Source organism: Pagrus pagrus, assembly GCF_965226575.1.
Source record: "Pagrus pagrus genome assembly, chromosome: 20".
NCBI classification, from domain to species: Eukaryota; Metazoa; Chordata; class Actinopteri; order Spariformes; family Sparidae; genus Pagrus; species Pagrus pagrus.
Window position 1 is genome coordinate 19,122,749 of NC_140207.1, and position 25,128 is coordinate 19,147,876.

A 25,128-nucleotide genomic window follows, 5' to 3' on the forward strand; every position below is an offset into this window, starting at 1 on the left:
AAGCAGACAGGTTTTTATTTTTACCTTTTTCTCTCAGTCCCACCCTTCAGTCAGTTTTGTCCTGGATCTATAATATTCTTTTCACCTATACACTTTAAATAATAAGTTCTTGACTACACTCTAGGGTTGGCGTTGGGCCTAACCCTAACCCTGAGGGACAGGGTGTTCTCCCATCAGGCTATCCCGCCTGTTAAAAAAACACAACAAATCACTGTCTCACTAAAATAGATCATACTGATGTATTCCAGTGATCTGACCTTTTTATACTGTTCTTTGGGTTTCTGTCTGTCTTTTCAGTTTCAACCGTCTGGACTTGCCTCCTTACAAGAGCTTCGAACAGCTGAAAGAGAAGCTGCTCTTTGCCATCGAGGAAACGGAAGGATTTGGCCAAGAATAGAGGAAGGAGTCCTCTCATGTTTCTCCTCCTCCCCCATCGCTGTTTATTCAGCCAAGTAAAACAAACTAAAAAAAAAAATTGCACAAGATAACCACCAATGTATATAAGCTATTTTGTCATTTTAAACCAAATCTTAATTTGCAGCATCATTTGTGCCGCAATCCCGTTCCCAAGCCCTTATATAATATATGATACCCCATCATGAAATATGCAAGCATTTCAGCATTTCTGCTTCTCTGTTTAAAAACAGAAATCATGGATACTTTTTTAATTTCCTCCCCGTTGCTGACTGGCTTTTTAAAAGAGACTTTAAAGTGTTTTTGAGAGGATTTTATAGTTGAAGCGCAATCTTCTTTTAAGGCTCTAGTTCTATAGAGCTTTTAAAAGGCAAAAGTAGTATTGGGGTCTGGTGCCTGAATTTTTTTTCTTCTCCCTGTTGGACCCATAGTAATTGTGGCAATTTTCACGTGCTTGCATGGCTGCCTCTGAAGATGAGAAGACTGCTGTGACCAGCCTCTACCACCACACATACACACACAGACATTTTAGCATGGATGCTCTGCCTCTTAATGAGCTCTTTTTTTTTTTTTTTTTACCATTATCATCATAAAGGCAAAGTGTTCAGGATGGACTGATCTGAAGAAGATGAAGAATAACCCTCTCATGCAGTTTTTCCCTCAAACACATTCTGGACATAAGCCCAGAGAAAGAAGCATCATCAGATTCTCCCATTTGGATAACGACACACGTTAGGATAAAAGACCCTCGTGAAGTTGGTGGAGAAAGGCTACTATATCAAAAGGAATAAGAGGACTCACGGAATATAATCTAAACTGAAATGAAAAAGTGAGTTGTGTGAGTGTGGTGGCGGTGGGGTCTGTGGCTCATAGTTCTGATGTTAAAGCCAGGGACAGTGGACATGTTCTAGGCCACCTAGACTGCAGGCCACTGCTTGTGTTGGCAAAGACGACCAGGACGACACACTCACAGTTTTCATTTAGAGGTTGAGTTATTTAGAAAACTGTCAAAACAGAGAAGAGACTCTGGCTCAGTGGTTCTTGTGTGCTTGGCTGATTCTCTTTTGCCTCATTGAATTTTGATCTCGGACAGCGAAACTGTCTCGAGTCAAATGAAGCCACTGTGATTTACTGAGCACCAGACATGATTATGCTCATTTGATTACATGAAGATCACATTTACTTTACTTAATAAGTTATAGGTAAGTGTATAAATCAAAGACGGCATATGATATTTGGCCATCTTGTTTTGTAATATCTCATTCATGAATGTACTCCTTAAAAGAAGCTGTTTCTCACTTCTTACCAACCATTAACTGATTAAAACCGAAGCCAGTGCTGCATAAAAATCTGAGTATAATTACAAAACTGTCATTGTCACGGCAGTAATGGTCCTTTTGTAGTTACATGTATAAGATGTTTCTATTTTGGGCAGTAATCATAGAAGAGATCCGAGGCGCTGGACTAAATATTATCGTATTTTGTTCCTTGAATGAGTTGAATATTACAATATTGTTAGAAACGTAACAATTATCTGCCATTTGGCTGTGTAGTCTAGAGTGACTTTAGTAAAGCTACACAAAATTGAAGCCATAGTGCTGAGCCCACAGATTCTACAATCTAATTTATTCTGACCATGCTCGGTCTCATTCTCAGGTTGTGCTGAGATAGCCTTAGTTTAATAAAGCTGTGTGTGTATAAATCAATAAAATTAAGGCTTTGTTTGCAGAAAACAAAACTAGCCAGATTCACATTAAAATACTGATTACAAGACTCCAGTGATGAGACACTAATGTGCCACAGACCAAAAATAACGTGTGGGAATTCTACTCACAGCAGCAAGCCTGATGCATCGCGACATGTTGTGTGTTTTTTGTTTTTGCACCCCCACTTTCCCCTTGTCCTTTCTTTCCTTAAATACTTCAGGGTCACGCCCTCTGTTTTTTCAAAATGTCGCGTCTAACTCCATTGTTTGTTTCTAGATGACAACTCTGGTGCTTATTCTTTCAGTCAGTGGTCTAAACGCAGGATTAAAACCTGGCAGTGGCAGGCCATTTTCCTTGTTTTCTCTAGCATTGTGTTTCTTCAGACCACTGCAAACAGCAGCAAGCTGCTTTAGACTCTCTAGGAGGAGCTTGTGATTACTCAAGTTATCAGTCATGTATATAACATGTATTCAGCTGTCCCTGTGGAAGAGCTCGAGGGAGGGACGACAGTATGAAGAAAAACATTTACTGTAGCAAAAGGAGCCGACTTTTAAGAGAAGTCAAAACTGCATAACTTTGTGCTTCCTTTTGAACAGAAACTTGTAATCAAAGAAAATCAACTGTGTATGTGAATATTCATTGTATAAAGATAATGAAAGTAAAAAAAGTACTTAAATATTATAATTAAATACACAGAGTTGCCGCTCCATTGATGGAAATCTGTGATGCCTTTGTTCTTATCAGAAATAGATGGAACGCTTCAGGTTGCCTTCACCGCAGCAAGTAACAAGATTGCCACCTGGACAGGTGTATTCTTTCAAAGCAAAACTGATTCAAGATACAGTTTATCATTTCAGTACATGATCATGCAGCAGGGAACTTCTTACTGTGCTGACTGCGGTTTAGGCCACCTGAAGCGCATCCAAACTGTAACATATCGTGTGTAGATACACTGTAAACACCAACTACACTGTACAGAATGCCCCTTTACTGGAGACGATGTGTATAGAAGATTCATTTTTAATCTGCTTTCACCCATTTTAATGAAGAGAGATGGATTTATGAGATACAAATAAATAAGTGAATAAACCCCCTCCATGACCATGCTGTCTTTGTTTTATTGTTGTGTGATTATCGGGGGATGAGGGGCCTTCTGCTCAGGAATCAGCAAAACTGTTGGCAGGTTCTGTTCTGCTCCTAAAAGAATAAAATAATGTGCTCTTGATTTATCCTTTGTTTTGATTGGATCTTGCCTGTGGAAAGAACAATACTTAATAAATGAATTTTCATGACAGCTGGTTTGAATTGATTTTGAGTCTGTCTGTCAGCTACATCCTTTAGCTGATACACAAACCAGACTTAGTGTTCACACTATTGTTCTTCAGAGCTTTATTATAATTCTGTTTTTTGATTGATGAGTCCTGCAAACATTCAACAACAGAAATATATTCACATTTTCTAACGATGCCATGACACCATAGTGTCAGAAGTTCGACTCCTGGCCGGTCTGGGAAAAATACATTAAGAATAAAGATTTGAAGTCTGAGAGACGGTAACACACAGCTGATTTTATTTGGTTGATTGATTAAGTTTGCAGCTGTTCCTGCTTTTGTTTTAAATGAGCCTTGAGGTTGGAGCTCAAGCCACGTGAACACACCAGGACCGTAGGGTCAGTGGTTTGACTCCCCATTGATTCGGAAAATAAAACTTTACGAAATGAATTCAGGTATTCATTTAATTTGTCTTATTGATTTAGTTATTTAATATCGAACACATTGGATGTGATAGAACATCCAAGTGTGATGTCACACTGGACTTATGAGTTTATTGAACCATTAACAATTTAATGGTTCGATTACACATTTTACTATTTATTTCACATTGTTGTATTTATTGAGTTAATAGGGAACACTCGGGCCTCCATACTTAAGTATCATACAGCTGAGAGTCAAATATAAAAACGGTTGTTCTGAGAAGAGGAATCGTGCAGGTTTCTTGAGCAGCGGTGATGATCATGTTATTTACTGACTGTCCTGAGATCTGGATGGCTGGGAAAAACATACAACTGGATGTGTTCATACCGAAGCAACAACACAATTGATCCACTGTCAATCCACTGAGACATCACAATTGGATGAGATTTTTCCAATGTGACATCACATTCGCAAAATGTTATATTTGCGAATAGTAATAGTAATATTATTCAATTTATATAAATACACTCATTATAGATTTATCTCCAATCTCACACAGAGGACCTCTTAAATGTTTAGGAATGGATTCATTAAGGCCAAACAACAGAGTCAATCCATATACTTTTATTTAAATATACATTTAATTCCAGAAACCAGTTTGAATGATGAGTGATTTCTGTGTGCAAGGCCACTCACAGTTCTACCATATTAATAGTTACAAAATCATTTGAAATCAAACATTAGCAATTTATTGGTGTGTTAGCAATTATCAAAAAGGTCCAACAGTCGTCAAAGGGATCTTACTCCATTCAGTTGTGATTACAGCTTCATCCTAGCCTCTTCAAGAGGTCGACGGCTTCTTTATGGACCTGCAGAGTAACAAATATAATGTAAACCCCCGTCAGCGTGTACGATTCATGCAACAACATCCCTGTAGGTATTTCAGCATCTTCCTCACTGTTGAACTATGTCACAGCTGGGTTAAGTAGTAACAAAAACACATTAAATCAAAAGCTAGTAGTCCTGGTGTACGTACTTCTTTGTCCTCCAGTGTGTGAGCAGGGTACTCTTTTGCTTTGGTTAGCCAGAGCAGTGCCTTCTCTTTGTCTTTCATGGCCATGTACGTCTTCCCGAGCATTAGCAGGTTTTTGCTGTAAAAGTTTGGATCCACTGGGAGAAAGAAAACAGATATTTGCATCTTAAACCTTTAAAGAAAACATTTACAAGAACAGTGCTGTTGTGGTTTTCAAAGAATTTGAGCTGCAGCCAACAGGTCAGCAGTTTTTTTTGTTTTTTTTTCCTTCAGTGACTCAATTTGTATGCTGTGTTCTACCTTCCTCAGCTTTCAGGAACAATTCCAAAGCCTAAAAGAGGGAAAAAAGCATGACTTTACCCAAATGTGCAAAGATGCTTGTAACTCTCCAAGTCACAAGCAAAATATGACAAACAACACATGTCATTTCAGCCCGACGCTGCTTTAACAGTGAGACAATGTGCAGCTGGTGTCGGCCAAGAGGCCCTCACCTCTTCATAGGTGGACGAAGGTGGTGATGCAAATATTACAGCTGCCACCTTGCGTTGATACCAGGGCAGCTCAGCAAAAGCAAAGCACCTAAGAGAGAGAAGACATTTCCCTGAATAATAAAGCATTAAAGGGAAAGTTCGCCAAAAAAAGGGAAAAATCAGCCTTATGTTTCGTAGTCCACAAAACATTTCTGGAGCTACACAGCAAAACAGTGTTGCAGCATTCTCCTAAACAACTGAAGTAGGCGGGGACTTGTTTTAAAACTTAAAAATGAAAATATGTTATTTGGAGCCTGTTTTAAGCGGAAATCTTCCCTGTAGCTGCTAAGCTAAAAGTTGAGCTTGGTGTGTATATCATCTTTTCAAATCAATTTGGGATCTCAGCTTCTGGAGACTTCGATTTTGCCTGGCGAGCTGTATGGAGCCATTTAATGTTTTTATTCAGTTGTACTTCAGTTGTTAAGGAGAATGCTGCAATGTTGTTTTCCAGAAATGTTTTGTGGACTACGAAACTTCCCGTCAGCATGTGGTTAACATCATATTGCTTAAATATCAGCATGTTAGCACGCCTCTCAAGTCTTGGGAGTAATACTCTGGGTGGTCAAATGTAAAACAGACTTGGCTTGTCTAAGTTTGTGTCCATGTGTGTTCTGAACTTGCTGATGCTCCTGAGGCAGATGTATTGAAATACAGGCTTGTTACAATGAAAAATGTTTAAAAAAAGACTCACCAGTAACCCAAAATATGAATGGAAGTAGCATCCATAGGATTCAGCTTGATGGCTGACTAGGAAAAAAACATGTTTCACTTCAACATATAGAGAAATGTGAGAAGATGATATTATTACATTGACCCAAATGTCCAGTCACCTCTAGATGGTCCCTGATGATGTATGAATTTCCAATTTTCACCTTGACGCCCTCGTAGTCCCCAACATCACTGAGACACACGGCATACCACTGTATTAGGAGAGGAAGAATGTTGAGAAATCGCACCTTAACGTCTTTTTAAAGGTCATTTAAAAAAACCTGTACTGTGTCACAATGAGTCGATCAACTTGGAAACAATCCTGCAAGTGCAAATGCATGCAAGCATTTTGTTGTATGGTGGTTGTGGTTGATGCACATGATAAAAGTCCACAGATGTGATATTGTGGTTGGAAAAGAGCTTAAAAAAAGGCTTTTTCTCTCTGGGAAAGCTGATAGAGGTTAATCAGTAGTGGAACCCCTGTCTTACTTTGTGTGCAGCGAAACACTTGTCATCTCTCTCCAGTGCCTTCGTTGCATATTCAAGGGCCTCAAAAACCAGCTGCTTCTTCCGTTCGGCCTCCATGTTGGGCAGGAGGGACAGGTCGCGAGATGCACGGGCCAGCCTCCACAGAAACTCTGCATCATCACTGGACGGACACACACACACACACACACACACACACACACACACACACACACACACACACACACACACACACCAGTCATAACTGTCCATCTCTGATTTCATAGATCCAGTGTGCATGGGAACAAAGTCATAATGAAACTTATTATGTGTATAAAATATAACTTTGGCGCCCTCTGGTGGTGATACAACAAAAAGGAACAATTCACTGAACCTTCAAAACAAAAACAGCAATAATATAATAATTAAATTAATAATAATAATAATAAATAATAATAAAAGCAATAATTAGTAACAGGTTTTTCAGGTCCGCAAATAAAATGGTAAGAAGGTCATAATTACCAAGCAATACATTTTAAATTTCTCTCAAATTACCCCGAAATTACGACAATAATTAATTAAAAATGTATTGAAAATAACCTCAACACTAATTAATAATAATAATCTGATATTTTCCTGTGGGCAGTTAATACATTACTGCCAGGTTATTTCTTTAATACACTTCCAGGAAACTTCCAACTGGTTTCAGTTTAACCTCTGCTGATCATGTCAGTGCCACTACGCAGAAACTCAAGTGTCAACTCAAGTTGACCTACAGCAGTTGGACTGAAACTAGTTGGAAATTAATACTGTATGATCAGCAGAAGTTAAGCAGAAACCACTCTGAAGTTTCCTGGAAGTGTTTTAAGAAATTACCAGCTGTTTAATAACTGCTTGTTGGAAAATAGCAGAATATTATTATTAAACAATGTAGGGGTCATATTCAATACATTCTGAGGTAACAATTATGTTTTTCAAAGAAATTCCAAATGTGTTTGCAACCAAGCCAACCTCCCTTTCTGAATTTATGTAGAAGATTCCTCTTTATCTGATAAATTAACAGGATTATTTCTCTGAAGTCAGATGTGACACACTGTCCCCTACGTTGACACTATTGGTTGAACAACTGCTGCAGCACCAGCTGACAAACGAAGGTATGACTTGGCTCACCAAAAATAAAGAGCGCTGCGGTTTACCACCACTCTCCTGATATGCTGATTTTCCATACCCTATGTTAACCCCATGTTGTCCTAGTTAAAACCTGCAAATAAACTTTGTAACAGAAGAAACTGAGGGATGTGAGGGTATATGAGTGAGAGGGGGAATTTCAAGCCGCCTCTTTAAAACCACACAGCTCCCTCAGTACACAGAGTGACAGTTCCTTCAGCCTGACTCTTCAGAGAGTCACTCCGAGAGTGCATTAAGGTAAGGACAGCTATCTATTATTGTGATTTTCATATCAGCATGTCTGAACTCTCTCCTCACCTGTCTTTGTACTGCAGCAGCAGCTGATACAGCTTCTCTGTCTCTGCACAGCTGTACAGGTAGTCAGCCTGCTCCAACACCTCCTCTGCACAGACACAAACACACAACACCAAATCCACTCAGATCTCGTCTTACATTCATTTCGCTTGGTGGTTTACCAGTGACATATTGTGGTGCTCTTTCTTAGTGTGCCAAAATCTTTATTTGAACAGTATCTCACATCTGGCACAGACGTCACCTACCTTTTTCTAAAGCGTGGACCACAGCTGAACTCTGCACTCTGCGATAAGCTTCATAAGCCAGACAGGAGAGTGCAGGGAACCCCAGGAGGAATGCAGCTCCTCCACCCTGTGCACAATAAAGGAAGTGACACAAACAAACAAACAAACAAACAAACAAACAAAAGGAAATGAAGGAAAGGGGTTATTCAATTACACTCTTAACACAGTGAGTGGTAATAGATCTGTTGTTATATCCTGGTACAAAGCTGCACCCTGTCTGAGTAGCTCTCTGTTAGTCCCAAAGCCCTGCTGACCTTTTACCTTGATAGAGGATAGAGGCTTTTACAGTGGCACCCAGTTCTTCCAAATCAAATTCATGAATATTGGTTTCTGTACGTGGGTATTAGTGATCAATTCTTACAGTTTCGTGCAAGACTAAAAAACTTTATCCGATGAGTTAGAATGAAAGGCGTCGTTACTTACACTCCCAGTAGTGGCAGTCCTTCTTAAAGTTGTCCTGTAATGCCGGTTGGTGCCTCTGATTCTGATGGCTTTCGCACCAGATGATGACAGTAAAGTCCTGCTCACACAGCGCGTTAACACTATTCCAGCCATTGCTTCAGTGTCCCCACAGATCAGGGATCAGGGAACGACTCTATCACGAACTACAAACTACCTGCTCATCGGCAGTCCGCAAACACAACAACAGTGAACATTCAAGAGCACAAACACAAAACGTTGACAATAAATTTGACAATATTGTTATCTTGTTTGTATTTTTCCTTTAATTTTTTTATTTTCTCATTCTACTTTTCAGACGTGTCCTTTTGCACAACCTCAGCATCCCGCGTTACATTTTACTACCACGTATACGAGCAGCAAACACTTCAACAGAAGTTAAATTCAAGCTAACAACAGAAGCCGGAAAAAAAAACGTTTCTTGAATGCATCCCGGTTCAGTTCCCTGCATATACAGTCGATAGGAAACAACCTAAAGTCCTGAGAGGTTCCGCCGTAATTTTCCACTGGTTAGTCTACTGCACAGTGTGTCCACAAAGTGCTAAACAGGTGGTCTAATATTGTCAATACGAAGAGGAAATTAATTGTTAATTTAACGACAAAACAGTGGGAGTTAACGCTTGGCCCGCTAACTAGCTGGGCAGTGCTGGCCGTCGGCTCCACCCCTGCGTCGCTCAGCTGTTCTTGTCAAATAAACGGTACGCGTTCTTGTAAGGCCAGAGGCAGGAATAAATAGTATATTTTTTCATCAACTAAAGAGGTAAATAACCGAGTAAACTTTCAAGTGATGTAAAGGAATATGTTTATATGGAGACTGCTGTCAGTATTTTTGGCATTCCAGACATCGCCACACCCACGCGTAACATGTGTGAACATAACGTTACTTAATGTAAACGCTAAGCTAAAGCTGATGTTAGTTCGTGTAACGTTAACGGTAAAGAAGGTGTCAAAGTGGCAGCAAAGTTTAAGCTCTGTTTTTTTTTTAATGATTATTTAACAATGTTTTAATTGTTGTCTCTACTTAAGTAACAGTACACGCTCCTCATTGTTTGGTCTGTTAAAGATACACTCCGTGAAGTTAAGTTGTTAGATAACAAACAATGCTACCTGTTTGACTAACACCAGATAGGAGATGTCTGTACAACACTCAGTGGTGGGTTTGGGCTATTCAGAGTACTAACACTACTTAAAAATTCATTCGAAAAATTGGGATATTTCAGTATTTCACTCCATTGTTTGTTCTGTTAGATATCTGCATTTTTATTTTGTGTTTTGTGAATGTTTTTGGTCAACCAAAAATAATGTGAGACATTTCATTGTACTTTTATTGCATATCCATATCCCCAACTAATTTTGAGTAGTATAAAAGTACAGTATCATAATGTAAAAATACTCACTGAGGTCAAAAGTCCTGCAGTCAAAACAAACCTTCAAAACAAAAACAGCAATAATATAATAATAAAATAAATAAAAATAATACAAATAAATAATAAATAATAATAAAAGCAATAATAATAAAAGCAATAATCAGTAACAGGTGTTTCAGGTCCGCAAATAAAATGGTAAGAAGGTCATAATTGCCAAGCAATATATTTTAAATTTCTTTCAAATTACCCCGAAATTACGACAATAATTAATTAAAAATGTATTGAAAATAACCTCAACACTAATTAATAATAATAATCTGATATTTTCCTGTGGGCAGTTAATACATTACTGCCAGGTTATTTCTTTAATACACTTCCAGGAAACTTCCAACTGGTTTCAGTTTAACCTCTGCTGATCATGTCAGTGCCACTACGCAGAAACTCAAGTGGCAACTTGAATAATTTAATAACTGCTTGTTGGAAAATAGCAGAATATTATCATTAAACAATGTAGGGGCCATATTCAATTCATTCTGAGGTAACAATTGTGTTTTTCAAAGAAATTCCAAATGTGTTTGCAACCAAGCCAACCTCCCTTTCTGAATGTATGTAGAAGATTCCTCTTTAATCTGATAAATTAACAGGATTATTTCTCTGAAGTCAGATGGAAATATGTGACACACTGTCCCCTACGTTGACACTTGGAACATACTAGGGTTATCAGGGATCTGCTGAAAAATGAGATTGTGGTTTGACTCTTGGTTGAACAACTGCTGCAGCACCAGCTGACAAACGAAGGTATGACTTGGCTCACCAAAAATAAAGAGCGCTGCGGTTTACCACCACTCTCCTGATATGCTGATTTACCATACCCTATGTTAACCCCATGTTGTCCTAGTTAAAACCTGTAAATACACTTTGTAACAGAAGAAACTGAGTGATGTGAGGGCTGTTAAAGATACACTCCGTAAAGTTAAGTTGTTAGATAACAAACAATGCTACCTGTTTGACTAACACCAGATAGGAGATGTCTGTACAACACTCAGTGGTGGGTTTTGGGCTATTCAGAGTACTATTCTATACTACTATATTTCAGTATTTCACTCGATTGTTTGTTCTGTTACATATCTGCATTTTATTTTGTGTTTTGAAAAATAATTTGAGACATTTCATTGTACTTTTATTGCATATCCATATCCCCAACTAATTTTGAGTAGTATAAAAGTACAACATCATAATGTAAAAATACTCACTGAGGTCAAAAGTCCTGCAGTCAAAATTGTTATCGTATTAATGGTACAGAAGCATGGGAAACAAAATCTTAAGTATTAATGAAAACAGTTTTTGTGCTGAGTTGTTGGAGGCAGTGAAGTTCAGAAAATATAACATTAACATCCTCTCAAATGTAGTGGAATAAAAGTATTAAGTAGCAGAAATTGGAAATATTAAAGTGAAGTATCAGTAGCTGAAATGAATAATTGATTAGTTGTCAGCTAATGAACTAATCTATTTTGATAACTGATTAATGATTTAAGTCATTTTTGAAGAGAAAAAAAAGTCAAAATTCTTTGATTCCAGCTTCTTGAATGTGAATGTTTCTGTGGTCTGTACTCCTCTTTGGCAGTAAACTGAATTGCATTTGGTTGTGGGTAAAACAACATTTGAGGACCTCATTTTGGGCTTTGGAAAACAGATTTGTTCATCATGTTATACGCCAAATAAATCAATTAATTGATGAAAAATAATCCTTATATGCTGCCCTATACTTCATTGACTACTTGCTAGTCACTCTCATTTCTGAATATATTGGTGGATAATTTGTTGTGCATCTGTTTAATCATCTTAGTACAACAAGCTGCCATGGCGTCAGGCGGGCCCCAAGGGCCAGGGGCCACTCATTTGACCACGAAGGTGGAGCTGACCATCTCCTGTGAGAACCTCATGGACATGGACGTCTTCTCTAAGTCTGACCCTCTGTGTGCTGTGTACATCAACACCACAGGCTCCCAGTGGTATGAGGTCTGTATAAGGTCATGGGAGGAGAAGAGTTAAAAATCATGTGTTATGTATATGATTTAATTTTGAATAAGCAATTTAGAGAGATGAGATGCAGACATTACTACATGTATTGTTGGCACAGTAGCTGATGATCCTCCCTCATATATTTCCACCTCTGTATTTGGAGTAATGTGACACAATCTTAGATTATATGTATGTTTTTCTCGTGAATCAGATTGGGCGCACAGAGATGATCCTGAACAACCTGAACCCAAAGTTTGCCAAGAAGTTTGTTCTCGACTACTATTTTGAGATGGTGCAGAAGATGAAATTTTCTGTGTATGATATTGACAATGACACCTATGACCTAGGTGATGACGATTTTCTCGGGGAGCTTGAATGTACCCTGGGCCAGGTGAGCTTCACTTTGTACAGTTTTGAAAGTAAAACTGTGGTCGTTCTTCCTCCTATTCATTATTCTGTGACACTGTCATTGTCTGTGTCCAGATTGTTTCTAACAGGCAGTTGACTCGGCCTTTAATGCTGAAAAACCACAGGCCTGCAGGTCGCGGGACCATCACAGTGAGTGGACTTATTTTCTCATTTATAAGCAATGCATTAGCTGTGACTGAACACCCTCTGTGTGGACATAGAGGCTGTCCAGACCTGGTATTACTATTCATCCTGAGTGATCCGATCACAAGTGGACAGCTCTAAGTACAGATGTGAACACCCTCAAGAAACATTGAGAACCTGTTTTTGATCCTATTACTCAGACCACATTCTGAGGTGGTCGGGGCCACATGGAAGGATCACCTACGTACCTGACTTCCTCTGTGAAACAAGAAGAAGAAGAAGCCACAACAACAGGCAGAATGGATGACACGCTGTCTGTTTTCCATGTAGTTCACTGTGAGGCTAATGACCTTTTAAGGGTTTCTTGGCAGACAAATGACCGCAGCAACTAGCTCAACTCTGCTTACTTGCCAACATTATCAGCTATTGTAACACACTGTTTCCACTGATTTCATCATTTTCACTAAGTTTGTTAAAGATAACAACATTTTATTGATGGTCAACATGTCAAATTTTACAAATACAGTAAACATTACCAAATACAGCCTACTTCTTTGATGCCTGTGGACAAAGTCCCAGGCTCCCTTAAAGAAAATGCTCAATTTGTGAGTTGTTGAGTTAGGAGAAACTTTCTAAACTTTGTGTCTGAAACACATTCTTAACTATTTGGGCCTTCTTGTTAATTCGGCAAATGTTATATGTGAAGATAGTTCTTTATTTGTGTAGAAAACAAACTGTTTGTCCCAATGTTGTACGTGTTAATTTGCGTATACAGTGGGGAAGTGAGATCTGAACACAAGTGGTCACTCGAGGCTAATGTCAGGTGTGAACTGACAAGCTGTCCACTTGTGATCGGATCACTCAGGACTGATGTTGATACCAGGACTGAACAGCCTCATAGAGACACATTAGACAGAATAGCTGCGAGGGATCATTTTGAAGTGTAAATTGAGTGCAGACCTTTGAAAGTTCGTTTCAATCTGGCAATCAAAACAAATGTAGAGAAATGTAGAGTGAACCAGTGTGGGCAAGTCATATTTTACAGGTCATTGTGCATTGTGTATCGCCTTCCGTTGATGACGCTAGATGTGATTGTATCACATTTTCCAGGATTCTAGTTATGTTTGTTTAAGGAAATCATTCCATTGTATTAACCAGATAGTTAATCATTAAAATTAGACATACTGCATACCTACGTTTGGCTATGGTGACTTTTGATTGGTTGTTCCTCTCTCTGTAGTGTAATATAATTTTAAGGGGTCACAGCTGGGTGAGAAACATGAAACGGCTTTATATCATTTCACACCACTAAACAGCACAGTGGTGTGAAATGATATCATTTCTGGGTTTGAAAAAAAAACAAAATTCGATGAGTTGTCTCTCGTTACCGCTCCAAAGCAGAAAATCTACCACATGTTAAGAGTTTTTGTTTTTTCACATGTGTAAACTAGATCTGTGCTGAAGAAATAACAGACAACAGAGTGGCAAACTTCGAGGTGTTTGGCCGCAGGCTGGACAAAAAGGTAATGGCGGCCCTCTTAAATAGTTAGACAATGACAGTGGCGTTTGTTATTATTTCAACTGTCTTTTTGTTTAATTAATGTATCATGAAGTAAAGTCAATAATTGATTGGATCTGCTTGCTCAGTATTTGTGGTGGTCAGATCCTTATCTGGAATTCTACAAGCAGACAGCAACTGGATGGCAGCTGGCTCACAGGACAGAGGTAAACTCATTTATTAACAACTCATCCCTCTCCCTGCATAGAAACACTAATTTGTGGCTCATTATGACTTTTATTCAGGTGGTAAAAAACAACCTAAACCCGATATGGAGACCCTTCCGGATCCCACTGCAATCTCTCTGTGGAGGAGACCCGGAGAAACCTGTAAAGGTATTTTTTGAAAAAAAAAATTCTTAGTGAATATTCCCTGTAAATGCAGCCTATTAACACAACCTGAGAATGCTCCAAGGTGTTATAACTGTACAATTCCTTTTATTTTTTAGGTCGCCATAATTGCCCATGCTCCTCTAACACACTAATGAACACGTGTAATTGCATTTTCTTTTTCGTCTCACAATGCTCCCAAGCTTATAGCAAGGGGATGCTTGCGACCCATCGGGATAAGCGATGTGTGTGTGTGTGCACGGTTTGTGACATCACCACTTGAAGGTGTGCCTTTTCGCTACGCTCTTTTTACTCAGTTGAGTTAACTCTCATTGCTTTTACTGATTTACTTTGATAATTAAGAGTGAAATGTATCTCATTATTTATGCATGCGAGGTGTGACCTCTATGATTTACTGTAGGGATAGATTGATATTGCTCCAATGATATGATGAAGCTTCCTTGTTGACTGCATATAGTGAATACTGTGCATTCTAGATATTCTTATATTAAGAAACGCATTTAACAAACGTGTCTTAGCACTTATTAATACTGCTTTTTAATTAAATTGGAAATATATATTAGGATGACTGTCAGCAAAAAATGTTAGTAATGATTTTTCTTGTCTTTGAACTCATCACGGGGTGCCTCTTATTCTGTCTGAAGGTTTACTGTTATGACTATCATGTCAACGGCTCCCACAGCCTAATTGGGAGCTTTCAAACCACACTTGCAGAGATGCAAGTCGCAACACCCGTTTGCCCGGTGAGACTTTTTTGTGTATATGATTCCCGCTCTATCAAAGACCTGTTACTGTTATTTTGATCGGCATAAGTGACACTAAAGTTCTCACCTGCAGGCTGAATTTGAGTGCATCAACCACAAAAAGTTAAAGAAGAAAAACTATAAAAACTCTGGGGTCATCTGCATCAAGAGCTGCCAGGTAATGTTACTAAATTCAAGACATCTCACTCTACCTTGATCACCACTATAGTTTCTCTCAGTGAGCTTCTGCATTGCTACATTGTTTTCCTTTCATTTTTATACCATATATTTTTAAGACAAGCAGCAATAACTCTTGTTGATTCATACATATTTCATCAAGCTTGGTGATGTTTATTCCACCATTGCACATTGTACACATTGTTAACCAAACGTTAACCCTTTCAGGTGGTGAAGGAGTTTACCTTCCTGGATTATATTATGGGGGGCTGTGGGATCAACTTCACTGTGAGTTTGGAAATGTCAAACACAAGATGTTATTATTTTGATACATTTATTTATGTGCACATTTTTAAAGGTCCCATATTGTAGAAAGTGAGTCAGGTCTAGATGCTATGAAATACTAAATACTATGAAAGTATCAAAACACTCACCCTAGGAGAAATGCACACAGCCTTTCTTCAGAGACTGTGCCTCCAAATGAGCTGTCAGGACTTCCGTAAGGTTGTGATGTCACAACTATACAGTCACCACCCTCAGCCAACGCTACCAGCACGATCGCAAAAACACACAAATAGATCCATCTGTGGATTTAGAGTTGCTACAAGACATACCTGCTACATGATATAGCCTTGACATGGTTAGGTTTAGGCAGCAAAACTACTTTGTAAGCGGTAGGCAAAAGATATCAGGGGGCATGTATTTTAGTAAAGTGTAGTCTGCGAGACAGCAGCTGGACCCCTCTCAAAACATCGGTAGAGCTGATGTGAAAACATGGTGGGCAGTGCCTGCTAAAACAAACATTAAAGAGTATGTACATATTTCCAAAAAAATTTAAGTTTAGAAAAGTTGCTTTCAGGTAGCATACATACATCTATGAAACTTGCAGAATTTACATATCTCTCTTTTGCATTTGGTCACTGAGCAGCTCTCTATATCTTAATCCTATCCTCTCTCTAACACGGGCTAGATTGCCATTGACTTCACAGGCTCTAACGGGGATCCCAGAACTCCAGAGTCCCTCCACTATATCAACCCTGAGGGCTATAATGAATACCTGACAGCCATCTGGGCAGTGGGTAATGTCATCCAGGACTACGACAGGTAAACCAAACCTCAAGTAAACAGAGATGAACTCTTGTCAAAAAGTAAGGCCTTCTGAAAATCTCAAGACCGTCTTCATGCACTAGGAATTTGCTGGATCAAAACAAAAAATATAAAACAACAAACAAACACCTGTTTTTTCATGCTGCATATTCTTACGGTACGGAGCTGCAGGCCCTTTGCTAAAGTTGGGGTTTGGCCACTTTGGAATGTGCCAGTGTGAAAGCTTTCTTAGCCGGGGTTGAGAAAGTCCTAAGAGAGCTTTTAGCTTTGGGCTAAGTGCAGTTTGAAAGCCTTAAAGTAAGTCTATAAACCTCTTCCCTTTAATTACTTGATACTATTTACACAAAGCCAGTCAGATGTAGTGTAACTCGTCATTTTTTAATTTGAAAATACCTACGTGATAAAGATCACACTCAACAGGATTTAGTTTTACAGCTTTAATCTACTGACAGATGGGCCTTGTTTAGTATGTGGTATTAATCTGACACTAATGCATTTGTTTTTTCCATCTTCTGTGTAGCAACAAGATGTTTCCTGTCTTTGGCTTTGGAGCCCAGGTCCCTCCCTCCTGGAAGGTATGAAAAAAGTCCTAACTGTTGTTGAACAGAAATATTGTGCTTTCACATGTATATCATGAATCCCGTCAAGATATTTTCAAGTTGCTTTTACAGTAAATCAAAAGATGTTGGATTCATCTGTTGTGTCTCAAAGTGGTCTTAAATGAAATCAGGATGATATGAATAACGGATTCCTGGTCTTTGAACTGACTAAATTAGAGTTTGAAAATTTGGGATGTTACCAGTTTAAGATTGATTGTATTAATATATTCTGTCACTTAACTGGTTGGTAGTGTTTTGCACTTTCATACCAGTTCATTATTGGTCTCTGAGCTGTGTCAGCCAGGAAATCATATTTATACCGTCGGTAATGTGACGGGTTCCTGACAAGACAAACCTTGAAGGAAATAGGAACAATGTGACAAAATTGACAGTTTTTCTGACTTGCCCGATTTTAAAATTCAGAAGTTTGTTGTAAAATGTCGTGGACTGTATTCTAAAGCTTTTATACGTTTATCTTTTTTATGAATCATGCTTCCAGGTTTCCCATGAGTTTCCTATCAATTTCAATCCAGCAAACCCATTCTGCTCCGGTAAGTGACCTTCACTGTTAAAAGTTGTTTAATAAAGCTGCAGTGGTGCTGCTTGACACTTGTGTGTGTGTGTGTGTGTTGCAGGCATAGAGGGTGTTGTGACTGCCTACCAGCAGTGTCTACCTCAGCTGAAGCTCTGGGGACCCACCAACTTCTCTCCGATTATCAACCACGTCGCCTGCTTCGCCAGGCAAGCTTTCCGGCAGCATACGGCCTCAGTAAGTAACCAAATTCTTTTCCCATAAGAAAAAATTGTATAAATAATCAGTTATTAATGTGAAATCACAGGACCCTCCTCCTTCAACTTGTTCTCTGTTGGAAAAACTGAAAACCCTGATAAATTATAGGTAACACCAGTTGCTAATGTTGACTACAAGACAAATGGCAAGCGAAACAAACTGGAAGTTAGACTATAAAGAGCTAAATCAAACTGTACTTTGTGTACTTTATATCTGATGTTCTCCATCTTGTTTTCTCTCTCCACCTGCAGCAATACTATGTGCTGCTCATCATCACAGATGGCGTGATCACAGACATGGACCAGACACGCACTGCTATTGTAGAAGCCTCTTATCTGCCCATGTCCATCATCATAGTGGGTGTGGGCAGGGCAGACTTCAGCGAGATGGAGTTCCTTGACAGTGATGACAAACTGCTGCGTTCGGCCAGAGGTGATGTCGCCGCAAGAGACATCGTCCAGTTTGTGCCCTTCAGAGAATTCCAGGTAAGCTGAAGCCTGTACCTCTGTGCTGCAGTAACAGAGTTAATGTATATGCTACATATACCAGATTTTTCTTAAAATTAATCAGGGAACACTTCATTATACTTTATCACATATATAGCAGGTGTTTGCTTATTTGGAAGTACATGTAATATATATGTAAAATTACTAATTTCACAGTTCAGTTTGATGTTAATTTTGTTTTTCACAGTGACTCCCTCTGCCTCTCCTTCTTAACCACTCTCTACAATAATGTAATATGACCCTGCCCACGTGTCTTCTCTCTAGCTTTTCTTTAATTTCATTGACACAGTATAATGTCAGCATAATTGTAATTGTCATTGCAGGGAAACAGCGTGGCCCTCGCCCAGAGCATCCTGGCCGAGCTGCCCGATCAAGTGGCTTCCTTCTTCAATTCTTACAAGCTGCGACCACCTAATATATTCAGTCTTTCTGATCCGTCCTAGAAAGGATGCTGGTGTACCTGGTGTTATCTGCTTCTTCTGCACCCTCTTTCTGCATTTATTGTACGGAATGGCACGAATCCATGCCAAGAAATGAACGTGGAAAAATAAACAATAAAAAATTATAATGAAGTCCATGAACAATGATAATAATAATATATAATCTCAAATCTGTGGCTGGATTTTCAGTAGCCTTTAAAATTTGGTTGAACTTGATGTAAAGTTCATTGAGGAAGACATGATGGCTTGTATAGTACATGATAATATTAAATAATTACTATAAAAATAATCAGAATATATTCAGTCCACTATGAATGTAACACTTGGCATGTTGGTATGGCTTTGTTGATTAATTGTCATTATTTATTGTATATTTCATTGTTTTATAAATGTTTTTCACTGTTTTCCCTGTATTACCTTTTCTCTGCTGTTACTTTTGTGATGCAAGCCATATTTCTAAGACAAGTTTTGTGTCTTTTTCATGTTACAAATCAACCAAGACTGTTGGACTGGTTGTGTCAGCAGCACCAACACCATCACGATGATGTCTGTCCTGGTTGCTTTTGTATATGAGAATTTAATTTATGTATGAAGGGGTTTTGAGCATGATGTGTATTTTACTGCTAAGTTTGAGCTTTGCCCTGATACTGTGGGTATGAGTGTAAGCAGTCAAAAAAAAAAAGTGTTTATTCCAGTTATGGCGATTGCATCATGGAAGATCAATGACGTATGCAAGCTTCCTCTGCACCCTACTATGGAAGTAAGGGAATTTTACTTAAATTGTTTTTTCTATTGCATCAGTGCTGTGGGAAACTGCCACACGACCACAAAGATGTTACTTCCTCTGTAACTGTGGTATTACTCTATTGAAGGGAACATTATGTCAACAGTTAGACATAAGTCACACCAAAGTTCAGTAAACTTTATGTAGGTTTATCTTGCTTTCTAACAAACTGTATTACTGCATGAAAATGTCAATAAAAATGATACCCTTACCCCATTGAGTGAATGAGTATCTGTAGTGGTTTGGTGCGTACACAAACACAGCGGGGGGTCATGTTGGATGCAGAAACAAAGAATATGCATAAAACTAGAGAAGGCAAGTCCTGAAGAACTTGCGGTTGTGAATGCACCCTGTTGAGAAGCTAACGCCAAATGCGGATTGCTGGTGTTGAAAACTTTGAATAATGTCCAGAATATATGAAATATGTTGAATATTTTAAGGTTTTTGAAGAGCTGACGCCAAATGTGGATTGCCGGCGTTGAAAACTTTGAATAATGTCCAGAATATATGAAATATGTCGAATATTTTAAGGTTTTTGAAGAGCTGACGCCAAATGCGGATTGCTGGCTGTGAAAACTTTGAATAATGTCCAGAATATCTAAAAACTGTGAAATAATTTAGGGTATGTTGAAAAGCTAAGGCCAAACTGAATTGGTGGCTTGAATTTATTTGAAGTCTCGTCTGAAGACAATGAAGCTTCCTAATAGTTGGGTGAGAATGAAGGATTAAAAATAGAATATAAGCTGTGAGCCAAACAGGAGTATGAAGAGATGTTACAGTGAGAATGGATCAAATACTCTGAATGGGACTGAAACGTTAAATAAATGTCAATGTGTCAGTGATTGGGAACATTTCAATATTTAGATGGAGATTCTGGCTTGAATGAATGAAAAGATAATAGTTAAATATAGTTGAAATGTTGGGAAATATACTCTGTAATACACTGGGTGTAGTAAACTGACTCATTGATAAATCTGTCTCTCTATCTCGGTTGCCACAGTGACGGTAACCAGGGTGGTCGCGGCAACGGACTGTGAGAGTTGATTTAATAGTGATTTCTGCTGAGGTTCACCTCACATTAACATGCTTCTCCCTCTAAAACAGTAACTGCTATCACTCAAATAATGATATGGTCGAAACTATGAGAGTCTTGTCAACGTTTTGTGAAATTTTTGTGTGTGTGTGGTCAAAAATGTGTCTTGTGGAGCAGTTCAGAAAAGTGGATGTGTTTGCCTGCCTCCAGATATTTTTCCTATCAGTTTCATGGGAATTGATGCGGCAGTTGGTCGGTGTTGCTTTCAGTTAAATGCCGACTGAGCCAAGAGTTTTTGTCCGATTGGCTCCAGAGAACCACTCTAGCGACCGGCACGAATTTTCCTACAAGCTGATGTGGTTATTTTTCTGCTGAAGTGAAAATTGTGGATGCAAGCGCGAGTTGAAGACGAGATTTTCTGAATTTTTTTGAGGTGCTCCCCACTCTGTCAGTTGGCTCCTCCACTCTGGCTCTCAACATTCCACCCCATACACACCAATGCAAAAATCTGAAACTGCCTGAAAAGTTACCGATGTTTGAACTGCGACTGTGCAAAAAGTATGAATGCTGTGAGAAAGATGAATACAGGCTTGAATGTAGACACATAGTTGAATATTTCAAAGTTTGAATGGAGTTTCTATCTGGAAGCTGGAATGATTAGCTGAGCTTTGAAAATGCTTGAAAAAGTGTGATCCACCCAATACACACCAATGCAAAAATCTGAAACGTTACCGATGTTTGAACTGCGACTGTGCAAAAAGTATGAATGCTGTGAGAAAGATGAATACAGGCTTGAATGTAGACAAATAGTGGAATATTTCAGAGTTTGAATGGAGTTTCTATCTTGAAGTGTGAATGACTAGATGAGTTTTGAAAATGCTTGAAAAAGTGTGAAATTTGAGATTTTTTGAACATTCCGTAATCTGCTTGAATGGGAAAAAATGGCCGGAAAACGCTGAATATCTCGGAAATTATGAATGATATGAATGAGAAAAATAGACGCGGTCGATTCCCAATTGAGATGAATATTTTGGTTTTTGAATGGAGTGAATACGTTGAAAAATGTTGAAGGAGTTAAGGGCCAAACTTTCTGACCCGGAAGATATAATAATAAAAATAAAAATAAAGAATTCCGTGCATAGAAGAACATATGTTGTGAATGCCTCCTGCATTCACAACCAATAAGCTTTCTCAATTTCAGCTTGTGTCCTTCAATGTCCATGTCCACAGCAGCTCTGGACCACAGTTCCTCATAATTTCTGGAGTATCTTATGTGGGACTTATGTGTTCACTGCATGACTCAAGTGTACACAAAGTCTCTCCGCATCTTTAATTAGTGTGAATGCTTCAAAGCATTCACACTATTGTTCTTCTGGAATTTATTATTAGTGTGAATGCTTCAAAGCATTCACACTATTGTTCTTCTGGAATTTATTATTATTATTATTATTCATGATTCCGTACGTTTTTTGGCTCTTTTCAACTCCTTCAAATTTTGAGCTACAGAAACCATTCAACTATCAAAATGTTCAGCTCATTAAGGACATTATGGCATCCATTTTTCTTTTTTCTATCTTTCATACTTTTGGAAATATTCAGCTTTTTCTGCAAAATTTTCCCCATTCATCCTTATGGGGAATTTCTCAAATTTCGCTCTGCTACTACTTCAGCATACGTTCAGCTATAGAAACCGTTCAACTATCAAAATGTTCAGCTATTTGTGCTCTTTCAGCCTATCAATTTTCAGCTTTTTAACTTTTCAACTTTTTCAAATATTCAGCTTTTTCAAAACTAAAACCAAAATTTTTTCCCATTCATCCTTATGGGGATTTTTTCAAATTTCATTCTGCTACTACTTCAGCATACGTTCAGCTATAGAAACCGTTCAACTATCAAAATGTTCAGCTTTTTAAGCTCTTTCAGCCTTGTGTTTTTCAGCTTTTTAGCTTTTCAACTTTTTCAAATATTCAGCTTTTTCAAAAAAAAATTTAACATGGAAACAAATGGGAAAATCCTCAAATCCTCCTCAAAACTCATCCACTTTCAACCTCTTCTTCTCCCTCATACTTTGAGCTAGAGACACCATTCCAACTTTAAACTATCCACAAGACCTTGAACTATTGAACTTGATTTTCAGTTTTTGAAAATCTTTTACGGTTTTGAAATTATCACAGTTTTAGTTTTAAGGATTTTTAGCTCATCTTCTGGGTTTATAATGGGTGTGTATTGCGTGAGCTAGAGTGCGGAACATCATCGCTAGAGTGGAGAGCAGCTGCAAAAACTTTAGAAAAAACTCTCTTCAGCTTGATTTGGGTCCCACAGCTTTTACTTCACATAGACAATATATACATAGAAATGTAGGAAATCTTGTTGGCTTTCATATGATCATCTTATTTCAGATGTGAGACTTAAACTTTTGGCTGTAGAAGCCCTCGAGCGACATGCACTCCAGCAACTCCCCCATAAGCCGCAATGTTAACTTTGAGCCTAAATTTCTGGAGTGGAGCAGACGGTACCGGTTTTGTCTCTCGCTGTTGTGCCCTCATTTTTCACTCTACAGAAATAAAAAACACATCACATGGTTCAGCAATGTCTCCTGTTACTCACTGTATACATATTTTGGCCATAACCATTGCATTTTTTTCTAAACCTGCAGGTGTTTGGGAGGTGTTTTCCCATTCATTCTTATGGGGACATTTTCAACTTTGGTTCTGCTACTGCTCCAGCATATGTGCTGCTACAGAAACTGTTTGGCTGTCAAACTGTTCAGCTTTTTAAGCTCTTTCAGCCTATTACTTTCAGCTTTTCAACCTTTTCAGCTTTTCAACCTTTTCAGCCTTTTCAACCTTTTCAGCTTTTTCAAATATTCAGCTTTATGTTCAGCTATAGAAACCATTCAACTATCAAAATATTCAGCTATTTATGTTCAGCTATAGAAACCATTCAACTATCAAAACATTCAGCTTAATGTTCAGCTATAGAAACCATTCAACTATCAAAATATTCAGCTTTATGTTCAGCTATAGAAACCACTCAACTATCAAAATATTCAGATTTATGTTCAGCTATAGAAACCATTCAACTATCAAAACATTCAGCTTTATGTTCAGCTATAGAAACCATTCAACTATCAAAACATTCAGCTTTATGTTCAGCTATAGAAACCGTTCAACTATCAAAACATTCAGCTTTATGTTCAGCTAGAGAAACTGTTCAACTATCAAAATATTCAGCTTCATGTTCAGCTATAGCTTGCGTTAGGCAAGTGTTTTCTAGCACATTCAGCAGATTTTGCAAAATCACTTCAGCAATCAGCATTCACACTGTATTTTCGCAGGAAATACAATTTTTCTAGTTATTATTATTATTCATGATTCCGTACGTTTTTTGGCTCTTTTCAACTCCTTCAAATTTTGAGCTACAGAAACCATTCAACTATCAAAATGTTCAGCTCATTAAGGACATTATGGCATCCATTTTTCTTTTTTCTATCTTTCATACTTTTGGAAATATTCAGCTTTTTCTGCAAAATTTTCCCCATTCATCCTTATGGGGAATTTCTCAAATTTCGCTCTGCTACTACTTCAGCATACGTTCAGCTATAGAAACCGTTCAACTATCAAACTGTTCAGCTATTTGTGCTCTTTCAGCCTATCAATTTTCAGCTTTTTAACTTTTCAACTTTTTCAAATATTCAGCTTTTTCAAAACTAAAACCAAAATTTTTTCCCATTCATCCTTATGGGGATTTTTTCAAATTTCATTCTGCTACTACTTCAGCATACGTTCAGCTATAGAAACCGTTCAACTATCAAAATGTTCAGCTTTTTAAGCTCTTTCAGCCTTGTGTTTTTCAGCTTTTTAGCTTTTCAACTTTTTCAAATATTCAGCTTTTTCAAAAAAAAATTTAACATGGAAACAAATGGGAAAATCCTCAAATCCTCCTCAAAACTCATCCACTTTCAACCTCTTCTTCTCCCTCATACTTTGAGCTAGAGACACCATTCCAACTTTAAACTATCCACAAGACCTTGAACTATTGAACTTGATTTTCAGTTTTTGAAAATCTTTTACGGTTTTGAAATTATCACAGTTTTAGTTTTAAGGATTTTTAGCTCATCTTCTGGGTTTATAATGGGTGTGTATTGCGTGAGCTAGAGTGCGGAACATCATCGCTAGAGTGGAGAGCAGCTGCAAAAACTTTAGAAAAAACTCTCTTCAGCTTGATTTGGGTCCCACAGCTTTTACTTCACATAGACAATATATACATAGAAATGTAGGAAATCTTGTTGGCTTTCATATGATCATCTTATTTCAGATGTGCGA

General features: G+C 38.2%; 3 protein-coding genes across 5 annotated transcripts in view; 2 read left to right on the forward strand and 1 right to left on the reverse strand.

Moving 5' to 3' along the window:
- The window catches only part of wwp1 (WW domain containing E3 ubiquitin protein ligase 1), a 31,642-nt gene extending 28,418 nt beyond the window's left edge, over positions 1-3,224 (forward strand). Inside the window, exon 25 of the mRNA XM_084340938.1 lies at positions 298-3,224. Within this exon, the coding sequence (XP_084197064.1) occupies positions 298-397 (100 nt within the window). The 3' untranslated portion in view covers positions 398-3,224. The remainder of the gene's footprint in view (positions 1-297) is intronic.
- A 1,198-nt stretch (positions 3,225-4,422) lies between these two features.
- On the reverse strand, positions 4,423-8,974 carry rmdn1 (regulator of microtubule dynamics 1). Its single transcript, XM_084341037.1, has 10 exons — positions 8,740-8,974; positions 8,278-8,383; positions 8,036-8,120; positions 6,575-6,734; positions 6,208-6,297; positions 6,069-6,124; positions 5,339-5,426; positions 5,148-5,178; positions 4,851-4,984; positions 4,423-4,683 (listed from the first exon to the last, which is right to left on the reverse strand). The coding sequence occupies exons 1-10, from the start codon at positions 8,869-8,871 to the stop codon at positions 4,642-4,644; spliced, it is 924 nt and encodes a 307-aa protein (XP_084197163.1). The 5' UTR covers positions 8,872-8,974; the 3' UTR covers positions 4,423-4,641.
- Positions 8,975-9,102: 128 nt separating this feature from the next.
- Positions 9,103-19,981, forward strand: LOC311249746 (copine-3-like). Of its 3 annotated transcripts, none has more exons than XM_084341034.1 (16): positions 9,103-9,284; positions 11,989-12,161; positions 12,376-12,555; positions 12,648-12,722; positions 14,168-14,239; positions 14,364-14,441; positions 14,520-14,609; positions 15,269-15,367; positions 15,462-15,545; positions 15,773-15,832; positions 16,515-16,648; positions 17,172-17,226; positions 17,750-17,801; positions 17,886-18,019; positions 18,292-18,525; positions 18,870-19,981. In XM_084341034.1, exons 2-16 carry the CDS (start codon positions 12,003-12,005, stop codon positions 18,987-18,989), a joined length of 1,626 nt encoding a protein of 541 aa, XP_084197160.1. In that variant the 5' UTR covers positions 9,103-9,284; positions 11,989-12,002; the 3' UTR covers positions 18,990-19,981. The 3 variants fall into 3 exon arrangements, with proteins under 3 accessions (XP_084197160.1, XP_084197159.1, XP_084197161.1); XM_084341033.1 differs by lacking the exon at positions 9,103-9,284 and adding an exon at positions 9,294-9,535; XM_084341035.1 differs by lacking the exon at positions 9,103-9,284 and adding an exon at positions 9,294-9,473.
- Positions 19,982-25,128: the final 5,147 nt, after the last annotated feature.